Below are 26,577 nucleotides of genomic sequence, written 5' to 3' on the forward strand. Positions count from 1 at the left end.
TCTTCAGAAGTTGTGTTTGTCTATTTGAATGGATTGAGGTGATGATTTCCCATTGCAAGTTCTGCTGTCTGGTGGGGAAAAATGGTCGAAATTAAGACTTCATCATTTTAACACAAGTTGGTTGGTATTGCTGATATTGTATATCCATTCATTGTAATTGGAAACTTGTTCCTAGATCAACCAATTCTTTGGCTGATAAATTGGCAAAATTTGGAACTTTCCAGCAATCTCTCATTGTTTGGGAAAGCTTCCCTCTTGTAATCTGCTCATTTGAGCTCTCTTAATAAAATTCAGCATCATTTAAAAAAAAAAAAAAAAAAACACAAGTTGGTTGCTATGCGTGGTGACATGTAACCTCCATCTAGTCAAGACTACAGATTTTGACATTATGCACACCTAAGTCTAACAAAATCTTATCCTAGTGGAGGAGGCACAAATTTACGGATCAGAATAGAAGACAAGGTTCAGAAAGAACAAAACTTTATAATCTCAGAGCCTTGCAAGAACAATAACAATAACAATAGTTTTAACAAATCTTCTGTCGAGATTATCCTGCAGATACTGTTACCAGTTTTCAAGACCAGAAAACCTCCAGACGCTAGAACTCATCGTAGCAGGAAAGAACCTAAATTAGACTTACTAGCAATCTTACATTTTTACTTTCCTTCTAGGTCAAATGAAGAAAGGCTAAAACTAAAACGGATAATACTGCCAACCCATTTATATTCAATGAGAGAGAGACTGAATCACTTGCCAAACAGAAAATTCATGACTCCTCTAAATACCTGTCCTCGTTTGCTCAGCTGCTCCCTTACAGCCTTCTCATCTGGCACAAAGCCTTTCTCTTTCATCTGCTCTAAGAATTGTCTCCCCTCGTCCACCTTGTCCGCTTTGACAAACGCCTCAAAGACAGAGGCGTATGCCCCAGCATTGGGGCGCATGCCCTTATCAATCATCTCCAGCAAGTATTTCTTGGCATCCCCCAATTTGTCACCCGCTGCCAAGGCTTTGATGAGAACAGTGTAGGTGTAGACGTTGGGCTTTACTCCGGAAGCCAGCATACGCATGTAGACTTTGAGGGCTTCTTTGGGCTGCCCGGCGTTGGCGTAGGCCTCAATGACAGCCGTGTGGCCGATGACATCAGGCATGTGGCCCTTGTCTTTGATTTGGGAGAAGAGCTCGAGGGCTTCATGGGTGAGGCCATCTTTTGACAGGGCATCAAACATCTTGACGGCGTTGGACATGAGATCATCGCTGCGCATGTTGTGGAAGACTTCTTGGAGGTTCTTAGGGTCTTTGGGCTCTTCGATGACGGGCTTCTTGCTGAAAGGATCGTACGGAGGAGGGAGCTTGCTCTTGTCAATTTTCTTTGTTCGGGTCTCGCTGTTTTTCTGGGAGGAATCAGCCTCCTCGTCATCGTCGTCCTCCGAATCGGAGAAATTGAAAGACACGGGGCTATTAGTGTTCGAGTTGGAGCTGGAGCTGAATCTTCTAAAAAATGAAGATGATAGAGGTGCCTTAGTAAGGGTTTGGTCCGTGCAGAAGCTTGAAGAGCACCACCTGAAAGAGACATCCAGAGATGTCGACGCCGCCACACAAGGAAAGAAGGAAAGTGTATGAGCGGGGCGGGTATGGAATTGATACAAGGAGGAAGTGAAGAAAAGGCGCTTGGTGATGAAAATAGGGTTGAGGAGAGAGAGGCGAGGAATCAGCAACATCCCTTGTTACAGTGTGATCCGAGTGGAGGGATCGAGGCGAGGTGGGGGGACTCGCTGTTAAGCTTCAGCAACCAAAGATGTAGACGGAAGGCTCGAGCTCAGGGCTGAAGATTCGTTTTATGGTTTAATTATGGATTAATGGGTGGGGTACCCAAAAACACAAAATCAATGTTGAGGTCAGGCCCATTTCGGTATTGCTCGTTAACATGAGTTTTAACTTTAGAGTGTGTGTTGGGCTTATATCGATGTTATAGGTTTGGGAAGAATTGGCCCACTGGGCTGGTTTTACTCGTGATGATCAGAGTTTTTCTTGCACACTAAGAAAGGCGATCTGAAAGCCAAAGCTCACTCTTATCTTTTTACTGAAAGAGTAAGATCAGCAGACAGAATGTACCTTCCCGCAGTTGTCGAATAAACACATTTTACCATTTTAGTTAGAATCAATTCTGTACTAACAGATTCGGGAAGCACTTACAGGTTGGAGTCGTCCCCTCCTGTGAGCTTTACGCTATTCTTCTCTTCACGACGTCATTGGCCTTCAGGGTATTGTCGTCGTCCCTCTCAAGGCAATTTGGCTCTCTTCTCCCTCCTCGCTGCAGGTAAACCTCTTCTTTCGCCTTCTTATTCTCTGCCTATCGCCTCTTCCATATCTTGTTCCCTCTCTTTCTTCCCATTTGTATTTTGCTCACACTTATCATGATCGCCGTTATCTTTTCTCCTGTCTGACTTCGCCCGTATCACGATCTGTTTCTGTCCTCTCCCTCGCATGATTTCAATCTTTCTGTTTTTTTTCTCTCTAGATCTAGATCTAGATCTCGATCTCTCTCTTTCTTTCTCTCTCGCTCTCTCTGGGACACCGCCCTCTCTATATGAATTCATCGATATCCATCTCCGCTGTGGCTTTTTGTCTGTCTGGTTAGAGCTGGTTAACGGATTCATTTGGATGTTTATTGGACTTCAATTAGACTTTATTAGTATTAAAAATCACTGTGGCATTGAGTCTACTTAAAGAGCAATGCTCACCTCATTTGTCAAAATTAATCTTTCTGGATTACTTGGTTTTGCACAACTCAAAAATGCAGTCGGCAATTTGATCTATGCGCCAAGTTGCCATACTTCATCATATGCCTTGAGTTCCTTGATGAACCTTCTGCGGTTTGATTTTGCTTAATTTTAGTCTGAACATTATTTATTGTGAACTTTGTGGGAACAGATAGTAGGGTGGTTGCTTGGGAATTGGAATTCTTGATGAATCTGATTATTTATTATTTTGAAACGTGCTTGCCTTATTTTGGTTTTTAGATGGTTTTAGTGTCAGTTTTCTATGAGTGATGAGAATTGATCATTATATTTAAAGCACACTATTGTTATTCTTAACCTGTCCATACTCCAATAGGTCAAATTATGGGCTCAACAAATATTATCCAAAAGCTGGAACTCACTGTTTTAGTGATGATTCTATCTCAGGAGCTCTTCATAGTATTCATACACTTGTGTTCGAGCTTTACTCTTGAAGATAGTTTATCATGTTGTGCTCAAGTATTGATTATAGTTAAATCCTCAAGAAGAACATTGAAAGGATTTATCATCAAGTACATATTTTCAGGTTCTTCCATGAGGAATCTTTTTTTTTTTTTTCCCTGCACTTAAAGTTTGTATATTAGGAAGTTAGTGGAAGTGGACGATATAATCCTGGATCAAAATTTTTCTACTTCCAAATGGGACAGTGAGGGGCTGCTTGCTGCTCAGCTTCTTGCTTCTTGAAGTAGCATCCATTCAAGCTCCCATCCAACTACTTTTGTATCCAATAAATTTCAGCCTTTCTGTCTAAAACCTCATTATTAAGGAGAAGAAAAGAAGGTGGAAGCAAGAAATAAAAAGAACAAAATGAAAACTCTCTTCTAATAGCAATTTATTTGTCACAAGTTCCACAAAAAAAGAAAAAATAAAAAAATTCTCAACTATATTTTATCTTTACACATTTTGGTGCAATGACAACTTGAAATTAATAAGAAGACGAGAGTTATAGAATGTGTAGCATTTTTTTATTTGAATTATGAATTGCATTTCATGAAAGAATAGCGAAAATAACAACTGATATGAGAGGCTCTAGCCTCCAAGCTCAAGTGGGTGAGACCAACTCAGCCCGCAGAGATAGGGGAAGAACATTTCCCACTACAATATGGGAACAAGTAGCTCCCTCTTTTGCGAATGTATCTGATTGCCGTTTGGCTGAATGGAAAGCTTGCTGCCATGAGATGGAGAGGGGTCATATATTTGTAAGGTTTCAGCTCACATTACGAATTAGTGTTAGCGTTTTTTTGAACTGAGAAACCTTGACTGGATATTAGGATCTAGAATCAAGAAAAATAAAAATTGACTGACGCATTGACAACCACATCTTCTAGACTTTTCATAGCATGGGCAGCTCTTTCTTTTGTCAAGGAATATTTGAAACACTGTTACAAAAATAAAAAAAATTAAGTAAAATAAAATAAGAGAGTATTGGAATCACCTATTGTAGCGAAGATGCTATTCCTTGACTTCTTTTTAATTCATATTTAGGAAATAATCTTAGACAGAATCTCCTTGAAACTTTTTTTTTATGGAGTTATAAAAAAAAAAAAAAGTTTCAAGGAGACTCATCTAAGATTATTTCCTAAATATGATTTAAAAAGAAGTCAAGGAATAGCATCTCATTGAAACTTTAAAAAAAATCCTTCGTCATCTTGTTTGGGGTGGCAAAAAAAAAAAAAAAAACAGAGTACATGCATTGCACTTTTCAATTTCTAGTTCAAAACAACTCAAAAAATTACTAAACGAGCTTATGTTCTGAGCTGACGTTACTTTCTCTGTTCTGAGACGTTTCTTCTTCTTTGTGTGTTGAGCTTATCTACAGTACAAATTTGGTAGAAGGTAAAGTGAAGGGAGGACTTGGACAAAGGAAGTTGAAAAGGGAGATGGGACTCTTTTCTAACAAGATCGACAAGGGCCAATTGAAACCAGGAGATCACATTTATTCCTGGCGCAATGCTTATATCTATGCGCACCACGGTCTGTTTTTTTTTTCTTTCTCTTTAAACCTTCTATACTGTCCTAGTATTCCATTTGTTCCGACCTTATGTCCTCCATGTATTTATATCATTTCATTTGGTCTACCTGTATCCTTTGTTGTGATGGGGTTTGGGTTCTGGAGCCCACTCATCTTTGCATCACCTTACTTTACTGAAAAATGAAAAACCTTACATTCCGTTGCTCACATGGATATGATACTATGAAGTTACTATGTTTGAAACATAATTGCCTACTGTTAATTGGACATATTTCCTGTCAAAGTTTACATTTTTTTTGTGCACTGGTACTGGTATGAGTTGCATGTGCTAGCATTTACCAAAAATGTATTTTAAGGAAGATCTGAAAGAAATTCACGTAATTTACCCAAATGCTGCCAATCATTCTTTTGCTCAATCACTCAAACCCTTTTTCACCCACTGCAAGCAAGATCTCCTATCCCCACCCACATTCCCTTAATAGATCTGGAACCATTCAGCATCATAGGGGTTGCCAAGTGCTAAAATCATCACAGAGGTGAAGGCCATTTGTGATGACAAACTCAGCATACTGAAGTTAAGGAAAACTTTCATGGGAAATGTGTAATCAATATAGCTTTTAGAGACAACTGGACTTCTGGCATATTAGATCTTTGACATGCAGACAGTGGATTACCACAAAGAAATGAGGCAGACAGTGGATTACCACAAAGAAATGAGGCAGACAGTGGATTACCACAAAGAAATGAGGCCTCCATCTCTTAGGCCCAAAATTTTGCTCCCAACAGTCAAGGGAAGGAGAAAATCCTTACCTTTAAAGCAAGGGAGAAGCTTCATTTATGATAATGTGCAGGAGAGGAAAATAATAATAGACTATTTTTCCCCTATAGATTTTTTTTTTTTTTTTTTTTTATGGCTTCCTCTATTGTTAGTTTTTTTTTTTTTTCAATTGGCATAAGATTGTTTGCATGGTAAGTATCCAGGTTAATTATATCATATTCTTATATTTGACATTTTCTTTGTGTCTCAATATTATAACTAATCTAAAATTGCACCATTTCACATTCTACTTTTGGAGGAACCTTCTGCCGCCTTATGATTGCCCCTTGTGTGTCTTCTCGTTCTATTCATGTCTCCTTCACTGAATACTTTCCCACAGTAAAAGATTTGGAGTTCTTTGCCCTTATTGTCAACTTCTTGGCAATGATTCCAAGCATTTTGTCGTTTGTGTTGCAGCAATTCATGTTCTATAACAAAACCTTTAAATATTAAACCATGTAATAAATAATATACTAATGATCCATAAATTGTATAAAAAATATCAATTAAGTAATAAATTTAGGGATTACTAAATAGTAACACTATGATAATCCACTAGGATTGTTGTTGAGGTATATTTTGAACTAGTGCTACAAGCTATGGTCCAAAAAGCCTGGGTATTCCTCTAGTATGGGTCATTTCCTGTCCAATATTGTCGTTAACTTAGCTGAAATGTGATTCTGTTTCTTTGGGTGATTATTAGCTGGTTGCCTGCCTGCTTTGTTTCTTTGCATTTTTCTTTCTCTTAATTGAACTCCGCTTTTTCAAAGAAAAAAATAAAGCCTCACTACTCTATCAAGTTGTGAGAGGAAAGAAGAAACACTGTCAGTCCAGACAGGCTTAAACTTCTCGCTTATTGGGACTACAGTGTTGAAACTGTGGTTTTAATCGATTTAGCTAAATCTGGATTTCTATCTTTGCGAAGCTTATAAGAACTTCAGTGTTGGTCCAATCTGAGTTTTTATCAAAATCAGGAATATACATTGGTGATGGCAAAGTAATCCACTTTACACGAGGAGGTGGTCAGGAGGTAGGAACAGGAACTGTCATGGACCGTTTCTTGTTCAGCTCATCTACTTCTCCAGCAGACCACCCATGCCCCATATGTGGTGATCAGACAACCATTAGTGGAGTCATTATGTCCTGCCTCGACTGTTTCCTAGCTGGAGGAGATCTTTACGTCTTCCAATATGGTGTTACACCGGCTCTCTTCATTGCTAAAGCACGTGGAGGGACGTGCACTCTTGCTGTCTCAGATCCACCACATGATGCTCTCCACCGTGCCAATTATCTCCTACAAAATGGCTTTGGAGGGTATGATATTTTTAAGAATAACTGTGAAGATTTTGCAATCTACTGTAAGACAGGTCTTCTTGTTGTGACCAACATCAGTGTTGGTCGGAGTGGTCAGGCTACATCTTTTGTCGCTGCTGCTACTGCTATTGTGTCTTCACCTCTACGCTTCCTGACTACAAGTTTCGCGGGTTTGACTGCTGTAGCTGGGACTATGTACTGCATTAGCCGGTTGGTCTCTGATATTGGAGTGCGGCGAGATGTCATTAAAATTCCAGTGGAATCGCTAGTTTCTGGATCAGGCACTAAAGTAGCCTGAGAAAAGGGTTAAATAGAGAACCTCTCAGTAAAGATAGTTAAGTTATACTATGATACTGCATGTACTGAAGGGTATATTGAATTTGATGAATTCAACCATTTATTTTCTTTAGAAGCTTTGTTCAATTCCAAGAGTAGAAGAAGATGCATTGAAGTCTCCTCTTCCGTGGCATCACGATCACACAATCTGAATAAAAAGTATAGATACCCAAGCTGGTCTTCTCGTAGCTGGAGGGATATTCTTCAGATAATTCTGCTCGCACTGCATCTGGTTGTTTTACATAAAATGCTTAAATTTAACTTGACCCACCATCTTAAGATTCGTTTTATTTCTTAACATGTGCACCAGTGACGTCGAAAGTGGTTTGCATACTGATTTCCTATTCTCTTCTAGTAAACCTTTCTGCTATATAGATCATGATAAACAGCTAAAATTGAGAGGTACTTTGCAAAATTGACCCGTGTTTAGTTGAGATTTTTCCATTCTATCCTAGCATAAAAGTTTGTTCCTTGTAAGCTAACACAAAAATAAAAGAGGGCGAATCACATTCTTTTGTTGGATAGAGGAGGCTGGCTAAAGCGAAATACAGAAAAATAATTGAAGCTCTAGTGTTCTAATACCGTCGTGAAAAGAACATTCGATCACTAAAGATCAACCACATTTGACTGACCTGTTCGAGACGACCCACCCAACCAAACCGAGATTATTTAAAGATTAATGCTACTGTGTACCATGAGAGCTTTACTAGTGGGTCTTTCCATATTAGAAAATATTCTAGTAAAAAGAAGCCCCATTGGAATCAACCGACTCCTCGAACTAGTTACACCAGTATGCTTCCTTTCCTTGATATTTGAGTTGTGCGAAAAAACAGAAAAGGATTCATGGTAGCTAACAAAAATGGTATCAGAAAAGCAAAAGCCATAAAGATGTCGAGAAGATAAAAATGGCAACTAACAAGTTCCTCCTCAAGAACATAAATTCCTTATGGGCCCATTTGAAACAGCGCAAGAAGAAAGAAACTATATTACATGGTATTCAGCAGCATAAACCATGAGTTGCCTAGATGGGAGGTAGCCTACTCATTGCCCTCATTTGAGCACCACAGAAATGCTGCTGTCTTGTATCTTTGGTGATTGGTAGCTTTCTTAGTTGATTTTTCTTTTCTTTCACGTCCCCATTCTAAAATTGCCTCAGGAAGAAGGCCAACAAGCAGGACTCTCAGAACAGATGGAATGACTAGTAATCTTGTTTACTGGGGCATTCTGATGCCCTGTGCCCAGATCTTCCACAATTGAAACATGCTCCTCCGAAGCTTCTGTTACATGAAACAAATATTAATGATGAGGAGTCGTATTAATTGTAGGATGATCACATAAGAATTACCAAATCAGAGTATACTATGTAGGCAGAGACGATGAATGGCTAATTCACAAGAAAGCATTACGTTTTTTTAAATTATTATTATTATTTAAGAAAGCGAGATAGAATAAACAGAAGTTCAAATGATAAAACAACAGACAGCAAGAGGAGAAATGCAGCATGCCCTAACTGACAAGCCTAAACCAACATAAGAGTAAAATGCTTTGCTTCCTACACTTCTTTAAAAGGTTTTTGGTCAGCATTGTGTAATAACTAATAAACGAGAAGCATAATTGTCACTTACTGTCATTCAAAAAAGTAATCAATAGTCATTCAAATTATGCCACAGAATTAATTATCACTTACTGTCACCCATCATTAGCATCCGCAGTGTTTCACTTGTAGTAAATAAAAATGAAAAGCACTTACACTTTTTCACATAATTGTCTGAATACCTGTTTTCCTTTTTCCAAATAGTTATTGTTCCTTGCTTTAATTGTGTGATTAGTTTTGGAGGGGATGGGTCAAAATAACATCATTATAATTTTAGATAAATGATCACTAATTGTTGGGTTGGCTTTGGAAATTCTTAACTGACTCGAACCTACAAACAGTTTTTGAGCATGACATCCTTGTAACAACTGCCAGATTCATAGGTCAACCCTTTTCACCAAGAATAGGAAGAAAATAAAAATACCTGTCCCTGCCTCTGACAGGTGACCGATTCGACCGCCTGCCATTTATCAGCCAATCATCTTCATTGTTTCGCAAATTTCTGGACCAACTATTCTCAGTTCTGAAATTTCGTCCACCTCGTCGAAAGTCATCATCTGAATCAGATCCTCGACCACCACCCCAGCCTCGGCCACCGCCTCTCAATCCTCTGTCTCTCATTCCACCTCTAGAACGATCCCTGCCTGAGAACCTCCCATAAGAGTCACTTGGGGGACCATCATCTTGCAATGCAGGTAACTGAAAAGCAGAAATCAGGATGGCAAGAAACATAAATAGGAGCGCACACCAAGTTCCAGAACATAACAAAAGATTACTAGAAATGAAAGTTTGGTATCCCAAACCGTGAAATACAAACCAAAGGAAAAATATATGTCTTTGTGATTATTAACTATTCAGGTATTACTTGAGAAAAAAAGGAGTATGGAATCAAGTCCAGGTCACTTTGGTGAACCTGTTTTTTTTTTTAATTTAGCCATGAGATTAGTTATAATAACATAGGTTCAGGTCCTTTTCTAAAATATTTTTTTCATTTCCTTATAGTTCATGGTTGATGTCCATTTCAGTTTATTTTCCCTATTTCTATAGATGAAATGGATGCAATGGCAACACCGGAAATAACGGAGTGACAGACAACCCTGTAAAAGTGAGAAAGTTGATAGCAGCCAACCTTGAGTAGACCTGAGTCCAGCTTCCTTGGCCTTATTCTTTACAAGGTTATTTTCTGAAGGTCAAAACTGCATGCATGCTTAATAAAGAACCCTAAATGGGCTGACATTGAGGAGAATAGGTGTGACTCAGTTCCCATGATCAACTCATAAATTTTTATTTTTGAACGTTGAAGCCCATAACCTGGTGAAACTTAACCAACACCTCACAATAGAATCCTCCTCTTTGTGGCAATTGAACTGAAGGCCCAGTCCACAAAAACATACCATACACTACAGCAGAACAAAATATTTCAGATGACAGCATACACTCTCTTTGATTTGAGTCCAGGGCTAACTTTGGAGTATACTTCAAAAAATAGCATGGATGTTCTGTCTAACGCAAAAACAACCTATCTCAAAGTATCACAACATTTTCTTTTTTGGCAAGAACATAATATGCTTCTAAGATGAGATCAAACACAAATGAGTACAAGCCTAATAACCCGAGCTGGTAAGGTGTCTGGACTGCACCTTCTCCACGACCTTTTTGTAACCGGCAGAGAATTCCTCACCTACCTGCCATTACGCAAGAAATTTTTTTTTCCTTGGAGGGGGGGGGGCACCTGTGATCCCTTCCCCCTGTTTCTCTATGTTGTGGGAGAACTCCCCACATGACTGTGACCAGCCTGGAGCCAATTCGCCAATTGAATTGGCAAAACTGGCATGAGTCAACCAAGTTGTGATCCATTTCTGACCCCATGGAAGGACAAGGTCCAGTTGCACCCTATTCAACCAACCAGTTCAGTCTGGGTCTAGTACATTCCAATGTGGTCACTGCCAACATCAAATATATCAAAAGCAAATTATGATTCATTTTATTTTTTTTGAGAGGGGTGTGGTGCGATTCGAACTCGCAACCTGACGCACCTGATGTAAAGAGAATACCACTAGACCAAACGGCCTTAGGTTAAAATAATATGTTCGGTTTTGGTAAATCTTGTCTCTGAGACAAATTATGATTCATTTTACATGATTGATATCTTCAACAGTAGAGCAGGCAAGCAGAATAAAGTAAGCACCTTGGTGATCTTCGTTATTGTATTTCCAGGTGGCATCTGCCTATTGAGAAGCTCTTTTGCAATATCCTCAGGTATGTCAAATACTGCTCCTTGAACCTAAAACAACCAGCAGTTAACAATTTCCAAATGACAATTAGAGGAATGTGAGAGGTGACCAGGAAAAGCACAAAAAAATTAACTTCTCAAGAAAAAAAAGAGGACAGATCACCATAGGTTTACAAATAATTATTTTACTATACTGTAAATCATAGTTACCATGCAAACTACAGCAAAAGGAAAAAGAAAACAAAGCACAGAGACATAGTTTGCAGACAACATATCATTGTGTGGGAATAATTAGACAATGATACAAATGAGAAAATAATTCCACTATTAACATGCCAGGAAGAATATATAGAGGTGTCTGTATTGGAATTACACACCTTTTCATCTGCAATCAGGTGAATTTTCCCAACTTCATCAGCAGCAGCAGAATGAACATCTGAGAGAAAACCAGTAACAGATCTAGCAGATAAGAACCCTCTAGAAACTCCAGATTCACGAGTCAACTGCAATGTCACCCATCCCTGCATCACAATATCAGTTCCAAGGAATTGGACATAAATAAACTTAACGAATGGCACATGCACAAAATATTGCATATTTTCCGTCCATAGAATAATCTCTAGGACTAAAAGCAAATTAAATGAGAAAGCATAGACCATAATTATTTTCAGCTTACCTTTTTTGCATGAAGAAACTATTACCTCTAAATTACAGATGAGATAATTAATCAATCATAGAATTACCACCCAACCATGATGTGGTCCGGTAGATGAATTCTCCTCCATTTTGCTAGCTTCATTGTTAGCAGACCCTAACTGAATTAGGTCAACAATGCTTAGACTTGTTGAGGATTAAGAGTTATTTAATCAAACATGTTCTCAGCTTCTTTAATTTTGCTGCCAGATACTGTTTTACCCTCACTCTTAAGTTATTGAGGGATGAGAAGAGTGAAATTCTCTCCATCAGTAGATTTCTGAACTATGCATGTTCCTTTATTTTATTTCAAATCTGTTCTATCGCAAATGAACACATAATATGGGACTGTAGAATTGTAATGAGAGTAAATCATTAAGTTAAGTTAAAAAAAGATTAGTTTCCAAAGAAAAAGGAAATGAAACATTTATATATCGAAAGCATCAGAGATAACCCATAGGTACATACACGAATTTGGACAGACCTAGAAGACACAGATGTACCCAGTGGGATGATAGGTCAGGATAAACCTTTTCAATCAGTGCCAACATAAATAAGAATTTAAAATTTTAAAGAATGCAATAGAAAGAGAAATTTGGACATTGTTCTTTTTTTTAATTTGACTCTACAGGGTAAAAGTAGTTGGTTTAGAGCACTTATTACTTCTATAGCTGCTAATTTTTTCACCAACTTAGCATAAAAACTGTTTTACTTAAACTAGGTGTTTATGGAACAACCATCTGGGTTTGTAAGTGAGTAGGAATATAGTTTCATAACAGAAATATGAACTTGATTTACTTAAATGAAATTGAGATGACGGGGAGTAGACCAATTGACATACCGATGGAGTCCAATATTAAGAAAATAACAGAGGCAGACAGATGAATTTTTCAATAATCCAAAATAACCAAAGCCTTGTAATTTGTGACAAGTTGGGCATTTGTGATCTATATACCCTAGCTTGAGGAAGAGTGTTTGAGTATCCAAGGGATTAAAATCCTAGTCATATGAGAACCCGTATGTTATAAATCATTTGAATCCAACTCAAATAGGATCCTTCCAAGTACAAAGATTATATATAAGCAACTATAAAATTGAGATAATTACCAACCTCTGTTAAGCAACTACTCTTCTTTCTCATCTCTTTTCTCTACTACTCTGTTTTCTCTCTCTCATCTTTCCTGTTTAAATGCAACTTGACAATAAACCTACTCTCAAAACTATGCCATATATGAATTTTTTTAATATCCAATCAGTTAGATGAGACTTGGGCCTTTTGCTCAGTGATCACATAAGTGGCTTTTAAGTGTGAGATCTTGAGTTCAAGTCTCACTAGGGATAAGGGGAGTGAGCATGTATGTAATCAACAATAAAAAAAAAAAAAAAAAGTCAAGTGGATGCTCAATGTTTGACTAGGTCTCATCCCTATCTTGATCCTTATGACCAATAATTGTTAATACGGATGACAACATGGGGGTTTCACATTGAACCCACTCCAACCTGACCCGCTTGAGGTGGGGATATCCTGCACTGTTGGGATGGATTAAAAAACAATGCAGGATCAGGTCAGGGATGTGGTAAACCAAAAAGCTCAATCCAATCCGAGTATATATTTTATGTTATTTCACAATCATACCCCTAAATAGCAGCATAGGTGTTCAAAGAAAACCAGAATAGCAAAAATTTCAGCTTTTATCTGCCCCTAATTTTTTTAAAATTTTGTGGGCTCTTTATTAACTTTATTGGTTATTTTAGTCTTAATTTAATGGAGAGTTTGTTGGGACTGCTTAATAGAAGTGTTGAGAAATTATAGAGAAAATATGGTTATTCTTGTTCCAAGTCAAGCAACTTCATGGTACCCAGAATGTAACATGCAAGACTATGTGCAGTTGACACAATCCAGTAATTCCAGCTCGTATGCTACATTCCCAATTCTTTCAATCACCTTTAAAAAGTTGTAAAATAGATATGAAAGCTTTCAATTCTTGTGCACAACTACAGAGTTTTGAGCAATAAACTTCTAACTTCAAAGAAGTTAAATCTCCAATAAGGAACAGGCAGAGATCAGGTGGGGGCATCATAAGCTTTTGCAGAGCAGGTTCAGGTTTGGGGAAACCTGAACCGATTGTCTTCCCTGATTATTAAGATGAAGTTACACCATTCAAACAACAACTGGTGAATCAAATATACGAGGCCGCACTGACACCAATGAGTATTTATATCATAGTTAAATTTACTTGATGGCTTGAGTTAAAATAATTAGCATGTCCTGCTACAAACTGGAAAGCAATATGCCGTCATGTCATTGGGGCAACTTTGCAAAAACAGTTATTTGTAGTGAATATCATACTGGATAAGCTTCAACAAATTAACATGAAAACAGTTTTTTCTTAGCAACTAATTATATGACCAGAAATGAAAAAATAAGAGGCCCTACTGACACCAATAAGTATTTATACCATAGTTAAATTTACTTGATGGCTTGAGTTAAAACAATTAGCATGTCCCTCTACAAACTGGGACAAAATATGCTGTCACGTCATTGGGGCAGTCTTGCAAAAACAGTTATTTGTATTGAATATCATATTGGATTAGCTCCAACAAATGTAATGTGAAAACAGCTTTTGTTTAGCAACTAATTATATGTCTAGAAATGAAAAAATAAGAACACATATACAATTACGATGAATGATGTCAGAGGAATGTTAGTGAACTTGCGATCCTTAGTATAACCCAAAAAGCTAAATCCAAGACAACTATCATTAGTAACTACTACTTGTGAGAAAAAGAACCATTGAAGATAAAAATGAATGACTATTGGTTCAAAAGAAAGAGATCACACAGCATCAACTTACTTGCTCATGGTTAATGAGAGATCGAGAAGACGGTGGCTCTGAAAAACCACTTAAATGGGCCAGTGCAGCAGAAAGAGTATCAATAGCTGCAGCCAGAGCACTAGTTCCTTGTTCTTCGATCAATTTTTGAGCAATAGGATGAAGGCTGTCACTAGATTCTGCATGGTCCTCAATCAATTTTTGAACAGTTGAAAGGAAGTAGTTCTTAGATTCCAGATGAACTCCCTTAAGAGTGGCAAGAACTTGCTCTGCAGATGACTCTAGCACCTCCTGAATCATCGGTGGGCTAATAAACTCAAACCGGCACCCCACATCACGTTCTAAAGATTTGACTGTTCTTCGCTGATTGCTTGTGTACATAAGAATCGCTGACCCTTCTTTCCCAGCACGACCTGTGCGACCCGAACGGTGGACAAATGTTTCAGGATCATTGGGCAATTCATAGTGAATAACCTATTAAAAAAGTGCCCCCAAAGCAATAATAGTTAGCCCAGCTTGAAACCTCTCAAAATATTCAGTAGAGAATGATAATAAAGGATAATTCATGCTGTAGAACTAGTGGCTGCCAACTCACCAGATCAACATTAGGAATATCGAGCCCACGTGCAGCAACATCTGTAGCAACCAGAGCAGTGAATTTTCCTTGTCGGAAACCATTTAATGTTCTCTCTCTCTGATGTTGGGATATATCTCCATGCAGTGCCTCAGAAGATATACTACTTGTCAAAGCCATAGAGACCTCATCCGCATCCCGCTTTGTCTGGGTGAAAACAATGGTCTTCCCACCTTTTGCATAGACCTAATATATAACAGATCTCAAAATTTTAATACAGTTTTATGATCACAAGAAACATGTGAACACCAACAAAAAATTGTGTTTTCCAGAACATACTGTGATAAGATCACTGAGGATGGTACGCTTAGAAGTTGAAGTTGTTGGAATTGCATAAAGTTTGATCCCTTCTGCAAGCTTCTCATCTTGATCACCCACCTATTGAGCAAAGCATAGCAAGTAAAAATAGAAAATATCTTTAAATGTTGATTAAAAAAATAATGAGTTAATACCATAAATGGTGATGAAGATAATCAAGAATTCAATCTTGCATGATAGAATCAGAGTTCATCAATAGAGATTCACTTCATCAAACAAGAGGCTGCATCACTTCATTGAGGTACAAAAAACAACAGGCACCACCACAACATCTTTTTAAGTTGCAGAACACATTTAAATCCTACCAATAACCAGCAAAATGCACCAGGAACTGGTTCAGAGCCTTTGGAACTAAGCATTCCACAGCCCACTCATTTAGAATCAGTCAAAATAAAATATGTAGATATTCAAGTCAGAGCATTACCAAGTCGATTGTCAAAGGATTGTTCAAGTATTTCCTGGACAACTTTTTCACCCACCCAGGCATAGTTGCCGAGAAAAGCATGCTCTGTCGATCAGATGGAACTTTTTCTAAAATAACTTCTACATCCTCTTCAAAGCCAACAGCAAGCATTTGGTCTGCTTCATCAAGGACCAGATACTGCACTTCATTTAATTGGAGGCTGTTGCTATTAATCAAATCAATTATACGGCCTGGAGTTCCCACCACCACATCAACACCACGAGAAAGTGCATTTTGTTGAATATTATAAGAAACTCCTCCATAAACACATACTGTATTGAGATAGGGTGCAGATTCTTTGATTTCCTTTTCCACTTGCTTTGCTAACTCTCGAGTTGGTGCCAGAACAAGAAACCGTGGAAGACGACCTGAGCGTCTTTTAAATCACAAAAGGAAGTTATTTTCATAGAGACAGTGGCACACATTCACATGAGAGAGAGAGAGAGAGAGACGTTACCTTGATAGATTTCTTCCTTTTTCATCTTCAGAGAGACGTTTAATTATAGGAATTCCAAAGGCCAGAGTCTTTCCTGTCCCAGTCTTTGCACGAGCAATAATATCACGGCCTTCCAGAGCTGGAACTAAGACCGCTCTCTAAACCAAAAAAATAAGATCATCAGAAGGCAACAATTTCAAATATTGGACTTTTAAGGTTCATTTTATCTGAATATATAAAGCCGGTTTCCAACTGTTTCAAAGGCCTTCAAAAAATAAGAACGATACAAAGGTCATAGCTACCCCACTAAGTACCCTATAGCTTACTTCAGGACTTCAGGGAGTCCACTTTGAACTTCGAAGGTGTTAAGTAGAGCTACTACGTGGGTGGAAGATTTTCTTCCTCTGTTTTGTTAACGTGCCCGCTCATTACAAGACCTTTCAACAAGTCCTATCAGTTCGAACGAGTAAAGGAGAACAGAAATACCGAAATTTTTTAGCGGATATGCCAATGGAAAAAATAAAGCACACAGAAGGTAATAGCACTCACGGAGTTGTAAACGTCTGTTGCTTATAGCAATATGTCAGTAGCGGCTTCCGGATTGAGAAAAACTTTATACAGTCATCATTTTTAGCTAAAGATGTTTCAAAAAGAGTATTAAAGCATTTCCATCGCAGTCGTAGTCTTAGATACCTGAATAGGAAAGAGATGCGTAATTCCTCGTTTCTCAAGCGAATCGACCAGTTGCTGTGGTAAAGCCAAGGTGGCTATGGCAAGGTCGTCCGGTGAACCTTCTTCACCCTCCGAAGCCTCCACTTCCGAACCATATTCGTCGTCCTTATCTTCTAGAGACCCCTCAGAGAAGCCTCCAAGCCCTTTGAAAGCTTCTTCACTCAGTACCGAGTTTGGTGTAGCAATTGCAGACGGAATCAATAGACTTGCTCTCGAACTACGAATAGAACAGCAAGCTTCGAGGGATTTGTTCGAAGCCTTAAGACCAACAAACTGAAGTTTTTCTGCGGAGGTCAAAGAGGAAGAAACTCTTCTTGAGAGTTCTAAAGAGGGATTCTGGGAGAAGGATGAGACTCCAACAATAGAAGCCATTGCAAGGCAAGATAAACGTGTCAGTAGGCGTCAGAAGGCAGCACGAAGGGATTTATGTGATACTTGTTCACTCTTTCAGGAAATGAGAGGTTTGGAGGAGGAGGATGAGAGGAAATGCTGCCGACTAAGCTGCGCAAAAGACGAAGATAGAGCGGCGGACAACACTGTTGGAGAGACGGAGAAGAGGAATTCGATAAGGCGAAGTCTCTAATGTATGGCCTTACGAACCTCCACCTCGACTGCGCGCCTGAATATTTATACACTATTTGGGAACGGCTGTCTCAAAACACCTCTCGGATATTTTGATATTAGAATTTAAAATGGGCTAATCTGCAATTAAAGCTTGACGATTGCTGTAATTTGCTCTCGTGGCAAGGGTGGTGGACATGGGTCGGGTTTACGGGGAACCCGATCCGACCCGACTTAAAAAACCCAGGTTTGAATTTGTAATTTTACCCCGTGGGTTTGGAGACGGAGGGGGAAAAAAAACTAATCGGATTTCAGGTCCGAGAAGGGTTTTCTTAAATCTGAATCCAACCCTGATACGAGAAAGATATAAAACGGGGTTGAGACATATCTGATTTTATTGGGATTGGGTGAGGATGGATTAGGTTTTAAGTCGAATTGGAGGGGAGAGGGACAGGGTTACAAAATTACAAGGGTGGGAGATCATGGGTTTTAGGGATCAAATTCGGATTTTAGTAAACGTGGGAGAGGCTAGAAACCAAGGGGATGTGGGGCGATGGTGGTAGAGTGGCAGCTCTTAACGAGTGAAAAACCGGTGGAATGGACCAGACGATGCCAAAGTTGTCGGAGAGCTTTTATTTTGCTACATGTTGTCGGTCGCCTGGGGCACTGTTCCAGACATTCAGTGCGTAGACACAGGAAAAATTAACTTGGTTGGTTGGTAAGATATGATCAAGAGTCGAGGCTTTGAATATAAGCAAGAAAATAAATGGACGGAAAGCAAAAGTCCCCGCCCCAACTCAGCCATCACGGACTCCAGAGTGTTCACAGCTCTTCCAAGCGAAGCGACCGTAGTAGGAAGTAACATCGCGTCTACTGTTTAAAACAGAATAACCTACCAGAAAACAAATCCTTTTTCTGTGCCTTTTTCTTCTTATTCTGAAACAGGGCCATGGAATATGGATCGTGAATTACCATATCGAAATTAAACACGGATATTCCGCATAAATTTATTTAAGAAATAAAAGAAGGTCATGCCGTGCTGGCTTCTTCCCCCTTTCTCCGCCGTGGTCTCAAATCCAATTTAGACGCATCAGTCGTCACCTTCTCTATCCACCACCTCGTTCGGTTCAGTCTTTTCCTTCTTTCTTCTGTCGCATTGTACTAAGACATTCTCTGAGGTAAGTGAACTACAAACCCTAGACTTTTCCACTCGTTTGCTCTTTGTTTCATTCCTTTTCTCGACTGCACTTCCTTTTCGCTCTTGTCCTCATTTTTTTTCCCGTTTATCAAACCAAAAATTCTTCTCCTTACATTTTTTTTTATTGTGGATTTTAACTTGTTATTCTCGTGAATATAGTTACTATTCTGCGACAACTTCTTCTGGCTCACGTTCCTTATTTGTTGCTCCTATCTATCTACTGCTTCTAATCGTTTTTCTTTTTTGTCAATTCCTGCGTGGGTTGTTGCAGCAGAACGATTTCCTCTCTCGACACCCTGGTTTTCCTTCATATTGTTTTAGGGTTTCTTTCGGTCGCTTTAATTCCGACCCTCCATACCTCTGGCATAATGGATGGATGCACTAGTCTATGCTTCAAAGACTGGGAGAGGAGCTGAGTGTAGAATATCTCCCAGGTAGCTTTCAGATCACTTATCCCTCTTTTTACTTGAAGTCACACATTTTACATTGTAATGTTTGCAGTTGTTAGTTTTTTTACGGTAGCTTCTTCTTTTTGTTTGATAGTCCCTGCCTCTAAAGGCTCCTGTGCATGGTGAGGATCAAATGGCGCCAGTTTACTTCATCATCGTTGCCTTTCCCTGTATGGTCGGGGCTATTGTTCTTGCGATGCTGCATATATACAGACATCTTCAAAATTACACTGAACCTACCTATCAGCGTTATATAGTTCGGATAATTTTCATGGTCCCGGTATGCAGCTTTTTTGCACCTTTGTTTTTTATTTTTTCTATGCATTTCACTTTTTTTTTTTTTTTTTTTTTATCATGTCAAGTTTTTCTGTGTCCTATGCTTGAGTGACTGTTGATCTATGTCTATTCCAGGGGAAAGTTCAGACTATGAGGTAATCCTGTATTATTTGGTTTACGTAGATGTGTTTATTGGTGTACTTTAATTTTTTATGTGGACATGGGTTGCTAGTTGTCTCAGTAATCGACACTGTCAGAGCCTTGTATTTCCTGATGAATATTCTGTGGAGATGTGCCTTTTTTTTTGGAGCAATGAGTATTTTATTAAAGCTTAGTAGGGTGAAACTACAAGCTTAGCGGATCTGCAACTAAATAGCAAACACCAAGCAAAACAGAACTGCTGCATACAAAAAATCAAGAAGAAAAAAAACAGCATTTTACCTGGGAGATTCCAGCTGTCTCGTTATAAGGAGTTGCTGCTCAACCGCTTTCTAGCGGACTGCCTGTAAGAGTATCATCATTTGGGGGTTCTGAGACCAAAATACTTGCAAGCGAGAACTGATATCTTGAATCTGCACAATTATAGTCTGGAGATGCCATAGGCTATGCGGAGTCTAGGTGTCTCGAATACCAATTGATCACTACCATCTAGGCGTATCGGACACCAATTGATCACTACCAACTTGATGCCTTGACTTCATGGGACTCCATGAACTCCTTATAGATTCTCAACCTCCAAAGAAATGACCATCAGTTCAGCCTCTATGTTTTCCACTATGCCCAGAAGACCTAAGTAAGAGAGGAGGATAGTTCCATCATCTTAACAGAACAAACCATCTTACCTCCAAGGGCCTGGATTTACTTCAACTCTCATCAAAGTTAAGTTTGATACAACTTGCATTAAGAGGGGCCCAAGGAGAGTAAAGAGTGGTGATATGAAAATATGCCACTTGTCTCTAGATTCATCATTTTTAGGCACTTATGAAGCCATGGAATTCTTTCGATGAACCTACCCACAAAAGAATGTGGTGGAGTGGTTTATTCTACAATATACCTCCTGTATGGGATAATACCCTGTTGAGAGGGAATAGTCTCACATTTACAAGTCTTTAGGAAATGTTATTGGGTTAAGGTTGAGCAAGAGAATTCCTAAGTGGCTAGTCACTTTGGGATGTAATGAGGCTTAATCCAACAATGGTATTAGAGTAAGATGTTATCTGCTTGGGCCCAGGCCCAGTTTGTGCCCATGTATCAAGCTTGTTGCGTGTAAGCATCGTGAGGGGGAGTGTTGAAGTTGGAATAGTCTCACATTGATAAGTCTGCAAAAGTGTCTTTGGGTTATAATGTTGAACAATAGGCTTTCTAAGTGACTAATCATTTGAGCATGGAGCCGTGTTCGATCCTAATAATGGTATTGGAGCGTAATATCTGCTTGGGTCCCAGTCCTGTTGAGATAGTGCTCGATGTCTTGTCCATGTCTTAGGCCCGTTAAGTTTTGCATGGGAATAGTCCCCTATTCGTTAGTCTTAAGAAATTTTATTGGGTTAAGGTTGAGCAATAAACTTTCTAAGTGGTTGGTCTATCACTGGGGTCACAAAAACTTGCTTGCAGAAGTTTGGTGTACGCATATGACTTGTTGACTCATGTGCCTAATCTACTGCTGAGGAGTTTGGACATATTAATTCATATGTATATGGATTTATTTTTTTCTTTGTCCTTTTAAATGATTCTTTTTCTGAACACATCACTGTAGTCCTTCCAAATGTGATATTTGTGGATTGGACTTTTCCTTTTTTAGTGGGTTATTCCATGCTTGTATGTAACGATTAAAGGGTTCATTCTAATTTGGTGTTATGATTTTCTTCACAGGTTTATGCCCTGATGTCTTTCTTGTCTCTTGTCTTAAATGATAGCTCAATCTATTTCAATTCAATCAGAGAAGTGTAAGTTTGTTGCATTTTCATGTCCTTGAAATTCAATTTGACGGGTGTGCATATTCCAACTTCGATTGATTATTTATCACAATTAAAATATGTTTATTTAAAAATGTCTATCGTGTTTTATATGAGATTTTTTTCATAAATTTACTTGGGAATTGTGTTCGTTGTTTTGCTGTTGGTGTATTCATGTTGTCAGTCTCTCATATGGGTGTGGAGATATGTAGGCATTACTACGAGTTCTCTAAGATATAAAACTGTCTAGGTGGGATCATGTGCAGGCTATTGTTTTCTTGAGACATGGTTTGAGCTTTCACAAATATATGTGTTGCATTGAAATATGAGATTAAATGACTCATCATAGTTAGTGGATTTAAAACTGATTACCTTTGGGGTTATCATTTTTATTTGTGTATGTAGTCCAGCACAACTGGGATCTCTCAATCACTCTAGAACTATGTACTATAAAATTTTCCCTACTTAGGTAAATAAAGAAATTTGTTGTAAACATGATAGGTCCACATATTTTAATTAAAAGAATTTCATAAAGTGGAAAAAACCTTTACAGTATCCTTTGATAGTATAGTTTCTTGGGAAAAGGTGAGAATTTATTTATCGGAATTTTCACCATCCCAAGATGTCTTCAACATAAGGTTACATAACATAACTTTATATAGGGGATGTATCTTCTTGGCCTCTGAAAATCTCAAACGTCTCACACCAAATCCTTGTGACTTTGATGAAATGCCGCTTTGGGTAAATGAAGCACTGCTTTTTGCCTTCAAAAAGTGCTTTGAGCCAATTGGTGCGACTTCTGTCACACCAAAATCCTGGCTTACCTCTGACTGTTGCAAGTGGGATAATCTTTGATGTGGACTTTCAAAGGCTTTGTTGATAATTTGCTTCGTGCCAACAAATAGGGTTCTTAGTTTGATTCAGCTATTTCTCTCTATTTTCCTGCCCATTAGTTGTAAGTAGAATGCTTCAAGCTACCTTCAGCTAGTTCGGAGTGGTTTCATTTGATTTTGTGATTTCCTTCTTCAAGTAAGTGCTTGAAGAACCTAAGGCCGTTTGGTCTAGTGGTATTCTCTTTACATCAGGTGTGTCAGGTCGCGAGTTTGAATTGCGCCACGCCCCTCTAAAAAAAAAGTAAGTGCTTGAAGAATACTTTGATACTTCAATTGCTAAGGTTTTAAGTTGTGTTCGTTGTATATTTTTCTATTCATGCTTTGCATGCTTTATCATTTTACAGCACGAAGTTCTATCGGGTGGATTACTATATGTGCAGTTTAAAGTTTATACAGTTTTTCTTGTCAGAAAAAAAAAAAAACGTTCCATATGATTTAGCCCTTCGCATTTGCGTGATCTGCTGTGAACTCTCATGAAATTCTAGTGTATAGACATTCATGTGAGAGGAAATGCCACAAAAATGTCTTGTTTCCCTTCCAGCCAGAAAGCAGATAGCTTGCCTTCTTTTGTTGTGGCCGTATTAAGCTACATATTTTGGAAATGGGTTGCTTTCCTGATTGGAATTGCTCTGGTGGGCCGTCTTATTAATATTAGAAATGTATGATCTTGGATGTCTGATGTGATCTGAATATTCTTTTTCGCCACTGTTTCAGATATGAAGCTTGGGTCATTTATAATTTCCTGTCACTGTGCCTGGCATGGGTAGGAGGTCCTGGTGCTGTTGTGTTAAGCTTAAGTGGCCGGGTGTTGAAACCATCTTGGTGTCTTATGACTTGCTGCTTTCCTCCTATTCCACTTGATGGGTGTGTGTCGATACCTCAATTATATATTTTGCCCTGAATATGATGTCTTTAACTTTCTATGTATCACTGATTGTCTTGGTAATACCTCTGTATCTATGTATGCTCTTGCTTTATTCTTTTTTTTTTTTTGAAATATCTTGCTTATTATTAAACAACATCATTTCTTCCGTGCATGGTTGGGTAGGCGTTTTATACGGCGGTGCAAGCAAGGGTGTCTGCAGTTTGTGATTTTGAAACCAATCTTAGTTGCTGCTACATTTATACTCTATGCCAAAGGGAAATATGAGGATGGAAATTTTAGTGCTAATCAAGCATATTTGTACTTCACAATCATCTATACAATCTCTTACTCCATGGCGCTCTATGCATTGGCCTTGTTCTATATGGCATGCAGAGATCTTCTTCACCCGTTTAATCCGATTCCAAAGTTTATCATGATAAAATCAGTTGTGTTTCTCACATACTGGCAGGTATTCTTAACACCTTTGTGTTTGGATATTGATATGACTAAAGATGGTTTTGATATTAAATTCTAGTTGTATCCCACTGCTTCTGAACCTCAGAAAGGGGATGCGGGAAGAAGAAATATAAGAAATAGAAAATGGGCAACTCATATTCCCAGATCTAGTAGGTTTGTGCTATGATCTGTTGGAGCTTTAAGAGTCCCGGACTCCTCTGTTTCTAAATATATTCATTTACTTTGGAAATTCCTGTTTGTCTTCATTCCAAGGGTGTCATGGTTTTTCTTGCGGCCAAGTCTGGATTCATAAGCAATGCTGAAGAGGCTGCTGAATTCCAAAACTTCATTCTATGTGTGGAGATGCTAGTTGCTGCAGTAGGCCACTTGTATGCATTTCCATATAAAGAGTTTGCTGGTGCAAACATTGGTGGCCGTGGTGGCTTTACCAGAAGTCTTGCCCATGCCTTAAAGTTCAGCGACTTCTATCATGACACAGTCCATCAGGTATGTGATGATACTTGGTTGCCATGACATCAATATGTTTGCCATCCGAAGGAGCTGGGAGTAATTGTGCTTTGTGCTGAATTGTTTTTCGAGATGGGCTGACCTGATGAAATTTTTTGTTCTGTGAATCTTGCAGTTTGCACCAACTTACCATGATTATGTTCTTTATAATAGTAGTGAGGGTGATGAGGGAGCACGGAAGTACAGGTCTCGTACTTTTGTACCAACTGGTCAAGAGATGGATGCCGTGAGGAGAAACAAACATATTTTTGGGAGCAAGATTGATGATATACAACTGCCCAGTGTTTCATCTTCTGAATCTAGCACTCCTCAGAGGGTCAGTACCACAACAGCACAGTATAGTTCTGACCCTTCGGAAACGATGAAGTCTGCACTGCTGATGGATGCATCAGGTTCTCTTGCACAGCCATATGATCTGTCTCTGATCGAGATGGACTTAACAAATTATCCATCTACAGTGCCCCCGGTTAATAACCTCAGCAGTACACAATAACATGTACAGAAACATCAAACTTTACCCTTTCAGCAGACTCAGGCTCTGGAACTAGACTGCCTTTTTTATACATATATTTTGAAGTAGCAATGCAGCTTTCTCTTGTGTTAATATTGGTTATTATAGAGATTGCTCGAAATTAGAGTTGTGCTCTTCAATGCTTGCTGGATTAAGTTTGTATAATCTTTCGCATGACAAATATTCAGCAGACGATGGAATGAAGATTACAGTGTCAAATAGACAGGTGGATTGAATTTGATAACCTCAAAACTGTCGTGTTGCATTATATGTAAATTAACTTCCACAAGCTTCTCTCAATGCATTAACTGCTGATTCATCAGGCTCAACGCCCAAGTTCTTCATCTCATACAGTAACTCGATGGCTTTCTGATTGTGCCCATGTAGCATGTAAGAGTTAAGCAGAGCACCCCAAACCATGTATTTCTTTTTCGGAGACATCTCAAATGCCTTTCTTGCATCTCTCAGCAGACCGCATTTTCCATACATGCTCACCAGGCTGATCTGCACGTATGGGTCTGATTCAACACCCAATTTGATTGCCTCAGCGTGGACTTGTCTACCTAGCTCTTGCCCTTCATACCCCTTCTGCCCACATGCACGTAAGATAGTTGAGAGCGTATAATGGTTTTTCTTCGTCCCGGAGTTCCCCATCTCCTTGCAGGTCTGAAGGGCCTCGTCAATGAGTCCTGCAGCGCAATACCCGGCAATCAGAGATGTCCAGGCGACGGTATTTGGACGAGCCATCCGATTGAAAAGTGCTCGTGCACCTTCCAGACATCCAAACTTGGCGTAAAAATTGATCAACGATCTTCCTAAAGACGTATCTGTGTCGTTTCCCGTCTTCAGAACGAGTCCGTGAACCTGTTCACCGATTCTGAAATCTCTTTTATGGATGCACGCTTTCAGGACAGGGACGAATACTAAAGTTGTTGCTTGCAGCCCACGTCGTAACATCTGCACAAACAGCTTGAGGACCTCCTCTTCATCAGAATTCTCAGCATAAGCAACAATCAGAATTGTCCACGACATGGGATCTCTTACTGCCATTGCATCAAAGAGATTGTGGGCTACATCTAATCTACCACAGGCGGCGTACATAAGCAGCAAGCGGTTGCACAAGGCGAGCTCCAATCGCGGGAGGCTCCGCTCTATATGTTGATGCACCTGCGTTCCCTGGACCAGGTCTGCGGAATCGATGCACTCCTTTAGAAGAGAAGCGTACATGTCTTGGGATATGGGGACTCGCAAGCTGTCCATTAGACGCAAAACGTCAAGCGCTGTTGACCGGCTTCGGGTTCTTTCCTTTGGGGCTGTCGGGGACTGAAGTCGGACTGGTTTGACCTCGAACGGCACCGGTAGAGGGCGGCGGAGATGGAGCAGGGGCTGTCCAACTGAAGACCCAGGTAGCTCTTTAGTTTTTATGTGAACGCCACGGTTGCCAGCCCCATCGTTTGTTGGCCATCCAATTGATTTGCAAGGTGAGACAGCCATTCCTCTTATTGGTAATTTCATAAAAAAGCAGCTATCGGCTCGAAGGAGCAGGTGGAAAGAATAATTGTACCGGACAACGCGTTTCAGCCTCTACGATCGCAGCCATGCATCTAGAAGATAAAAGGCAACGTTTGGGGTTTCCGAGACCTAGCTTTCAGGAAAAACGTACAGCGCTGCCGGTGCTCCAGTTCCTCTTCACACAACTGTGCACGTCTTACGC

General features: G+C 39.3%; 5 protein-coding genes across 6 annotated transcripts; 2 read left to right on the forward strand and 3 right to left on the reverse strand.

The window, feature by feature from the left end:
• Nucleotides 1-467: 467 nt before the first annotated feature.
• Nucleotides 468-1,792, reverse strand: LOC137959999 (pentatricopeptide repeat-containing protein At4g38150-like). Its single transcript, XM_068807440.1, has one exon. The coding sequence runs from the start codon at nucleotides 1,716-1,718 to the stop codon at nucleotides 747-749; it is 972 nt and encodes a 323-aa protein (XP_068663541.1). The 5' UTR covers nucleotides 1,719-1,792; the 3' UTR covers nucleotides 468-746.
• A 325-nt stretch (nucleotides 1,793-2,117) lies between these two features.
• Nucleotides 2,118-7,313, forward strand: LOC137960084 (protein LEAD-SENSITIVE 1). Its single transcript, XM_068807556.1, has 3 exons — nucleotides 2,118-2,317; nucleotides 4,618-4,772; nucleotides 6,562-7,313. Exons 2-3 carry the CDS (start codon nucleotides 4,679-4,681, stop codon nucleotides 7,197-7,199), a joined length of 732 nt encoding a protein of 243 aa, XP_068663657.1. The 5' UTR covers nucleotides 2,118-2,317; nucleotides 4,618-4,678; the 3' UTR covers nucleotides 7,200-7,313.
• A 648-nt stretch (nucleotides 7,314-7,961) lies between these two features.
• Nucleotides 7,962-17,781, reverse strand: LOC137959194 (DEAD-box ATP-dependent RNA helicase 3, chloroplastic-like). Its single transcript, XM_068806553.1, has 10 exons — nucleotides 17,136-17,781; nucleotides 16,464-16,600; nucleotides 15,968-16,382; nucleotides 15,505-15,603; nucleotides 15,187-15,411; nucleotides 14,613-15,065; nucleotides 11,442-11,585; nucleotides 11,020-11,115; nucleotides 9,256-9,530; nucleotides 7,962-8,514 (listed from the first exon to the last, which is right to left on the reverse strand). The coding sequence occupies exons 1-10, from the start codon at nucleotides 17,544-17,546 to the stop codon at nucleotides 8,436-8,438; spliced, it is 2,334 nt and encodes a 777-aa protein (XP_068662654.1). The 5' UTR covers nucleotides 17,547-17,781; the 3' UTR covers nucleotides 7,962-8,435.
• A 756-nt stretch (nucleotides 17,782-18,537) lies between these two features.
• On the forward strand, nucleotides 18,538-25,187 carry LOC137959523 (uncharacterized). 2 transcript variants are annotated; one of them, XM_068806885.1, is made up of 8 exons: nucleotides 18,538-18,913; nucleotides 19,205-19,367; nucleotides 19,477-19,662; nucleotides 21,528-21,601; nucleotides 23,218-23,367; nucleotides 23,552-23,837; nucleotides 24,098-24,331; nucleotides 24,468-25,187. In XM_068806885.1, the coding sequence occupies exons 3-8, from the start codon at nucleotides 19,516-19,518 to the stop codon at nucleotides 24,843-24,845; spliced, it is 1,269 nt and encodes a 422-aa protein (XP_068662986.1). In that variant the 5' UTR covers nucleotides 18,538-18,913; nucleotides 19,205-19,367; nucleotides 19,477-19,515; the 3' UTR covers nucleotides 24,846-25,187. The 2 variants fall into 2 exon arrangements, with proteins under 2 accessions (XP_068662986.1, XP_068662987.1); XM_068806886.1 differs by having other exon boundaries at nucleotides 19,208-19,367.
• LOC137959524 (pentatricopeptide repeat-containing protein At1g31790) lies at nucleotides 25,115-26,489 on the reverse strand. The gene has a single exon (XM_068806887.1). The coding sequence runs from the start codon at nucleotides 26,376-26,378 to the stop codon at nucleotides 25,140-25,142; it is 1,239 nt and encodes a 412-aa protein (XP_068662988.1). The 5' UTR covers nucleotides 26,379-26,489; the 3' UTR covers nucleotides 25,115-25,139.
• Nucleotides 26,490-26,577: the final 88 nt, after the last annotated feature.

Source organism: Aristolochia californica, unplaced genomic scaffold, assembly GCF_029961685.1.
Source record: "Aristolochia californica isolate CCGP_79_NKW_82.1479 unplaced genomic scaffold, dmAriCali1.0.hap1 SCAF_3, whole genome shotgun sequence".
Lineage (NCBI taxonomy): Eukaryota > Viridiplantae > Streptophyta > Magnoliopsida > Piperales > Aristolochiaceae > Aristolochia > Aristolochia californica.

Bases quoted from the DNA above. Each gene is read 5' to 3' on its own strand.
- LOC137959523 (XM_068806885.1), top strand. From the start codon at position 19,516: ATGGCGCCAGTTTACTTCATCATCGTTGCCTTTCCCTGTATGGTCGGG. The intron at 19,663-21,527 runs GTATGCAGCTTT...TTTTCTTCACAG, and splicing joins GGATAATTTTCATGGTCCCG to GTTTATGCCCTGATGTCTTT. The intron at 23,838-24,097 runs GTATTCTTAACA...CTTCATTCCAAG, and splicing joins TGTTTCTCACATACTGGCAG to GGTGTCATGGTTTTTCTTGC.
- LOC137960084 (XM_068807556.1), top strand. From the start codon at position 4,679: ATGGGACTCTTTTCTAACAAGATCGACAAGGGCCAATTGAAACCAGGA. The intron at 4,773-6,561 runs GTCTGTTTTTTT...TATCAAAATCAG, and splicing joins TTATATCTATGCGCACCACG to GAATATACATTGGTGATGGC.
- LOC137959524 (XM_068806887.1), bottom strand. From the start codon at position 26,378: ATGAAATTACCAATAAGAGGAATGGCTGTCTCACCTTGCAAATCAATT.
- LOC137959999 (XM_068807440.1), bottom strand. From the start codon at position 1,718: ATGTTGCTGATTCCTCGCCTCTCTCTCCTCAACCCTATTTTCATCACC.
- LOC137959194 (XM_068806553.1), bottom strand. From the start codon at position 17,546: ATGGCTTCTATTGTTGGAGTCTCATCCTTCTCCCAGAATCCCTCTTTA. The intron at 15,412-15,504 runs GTATGTTCTGGA...GTTATATATTAG, and splicing joins TCCTCAGTGATCTTATCACA to GTCTATGCAAAAGGTGGGAA. The intron at 15,066-15,186 runs GTGAGTTGGCAG...CTTTTTTAATAG, and splicing joins ATATTCCTAATGTTGATCTG to GTTATTCACTATGAATTGCC.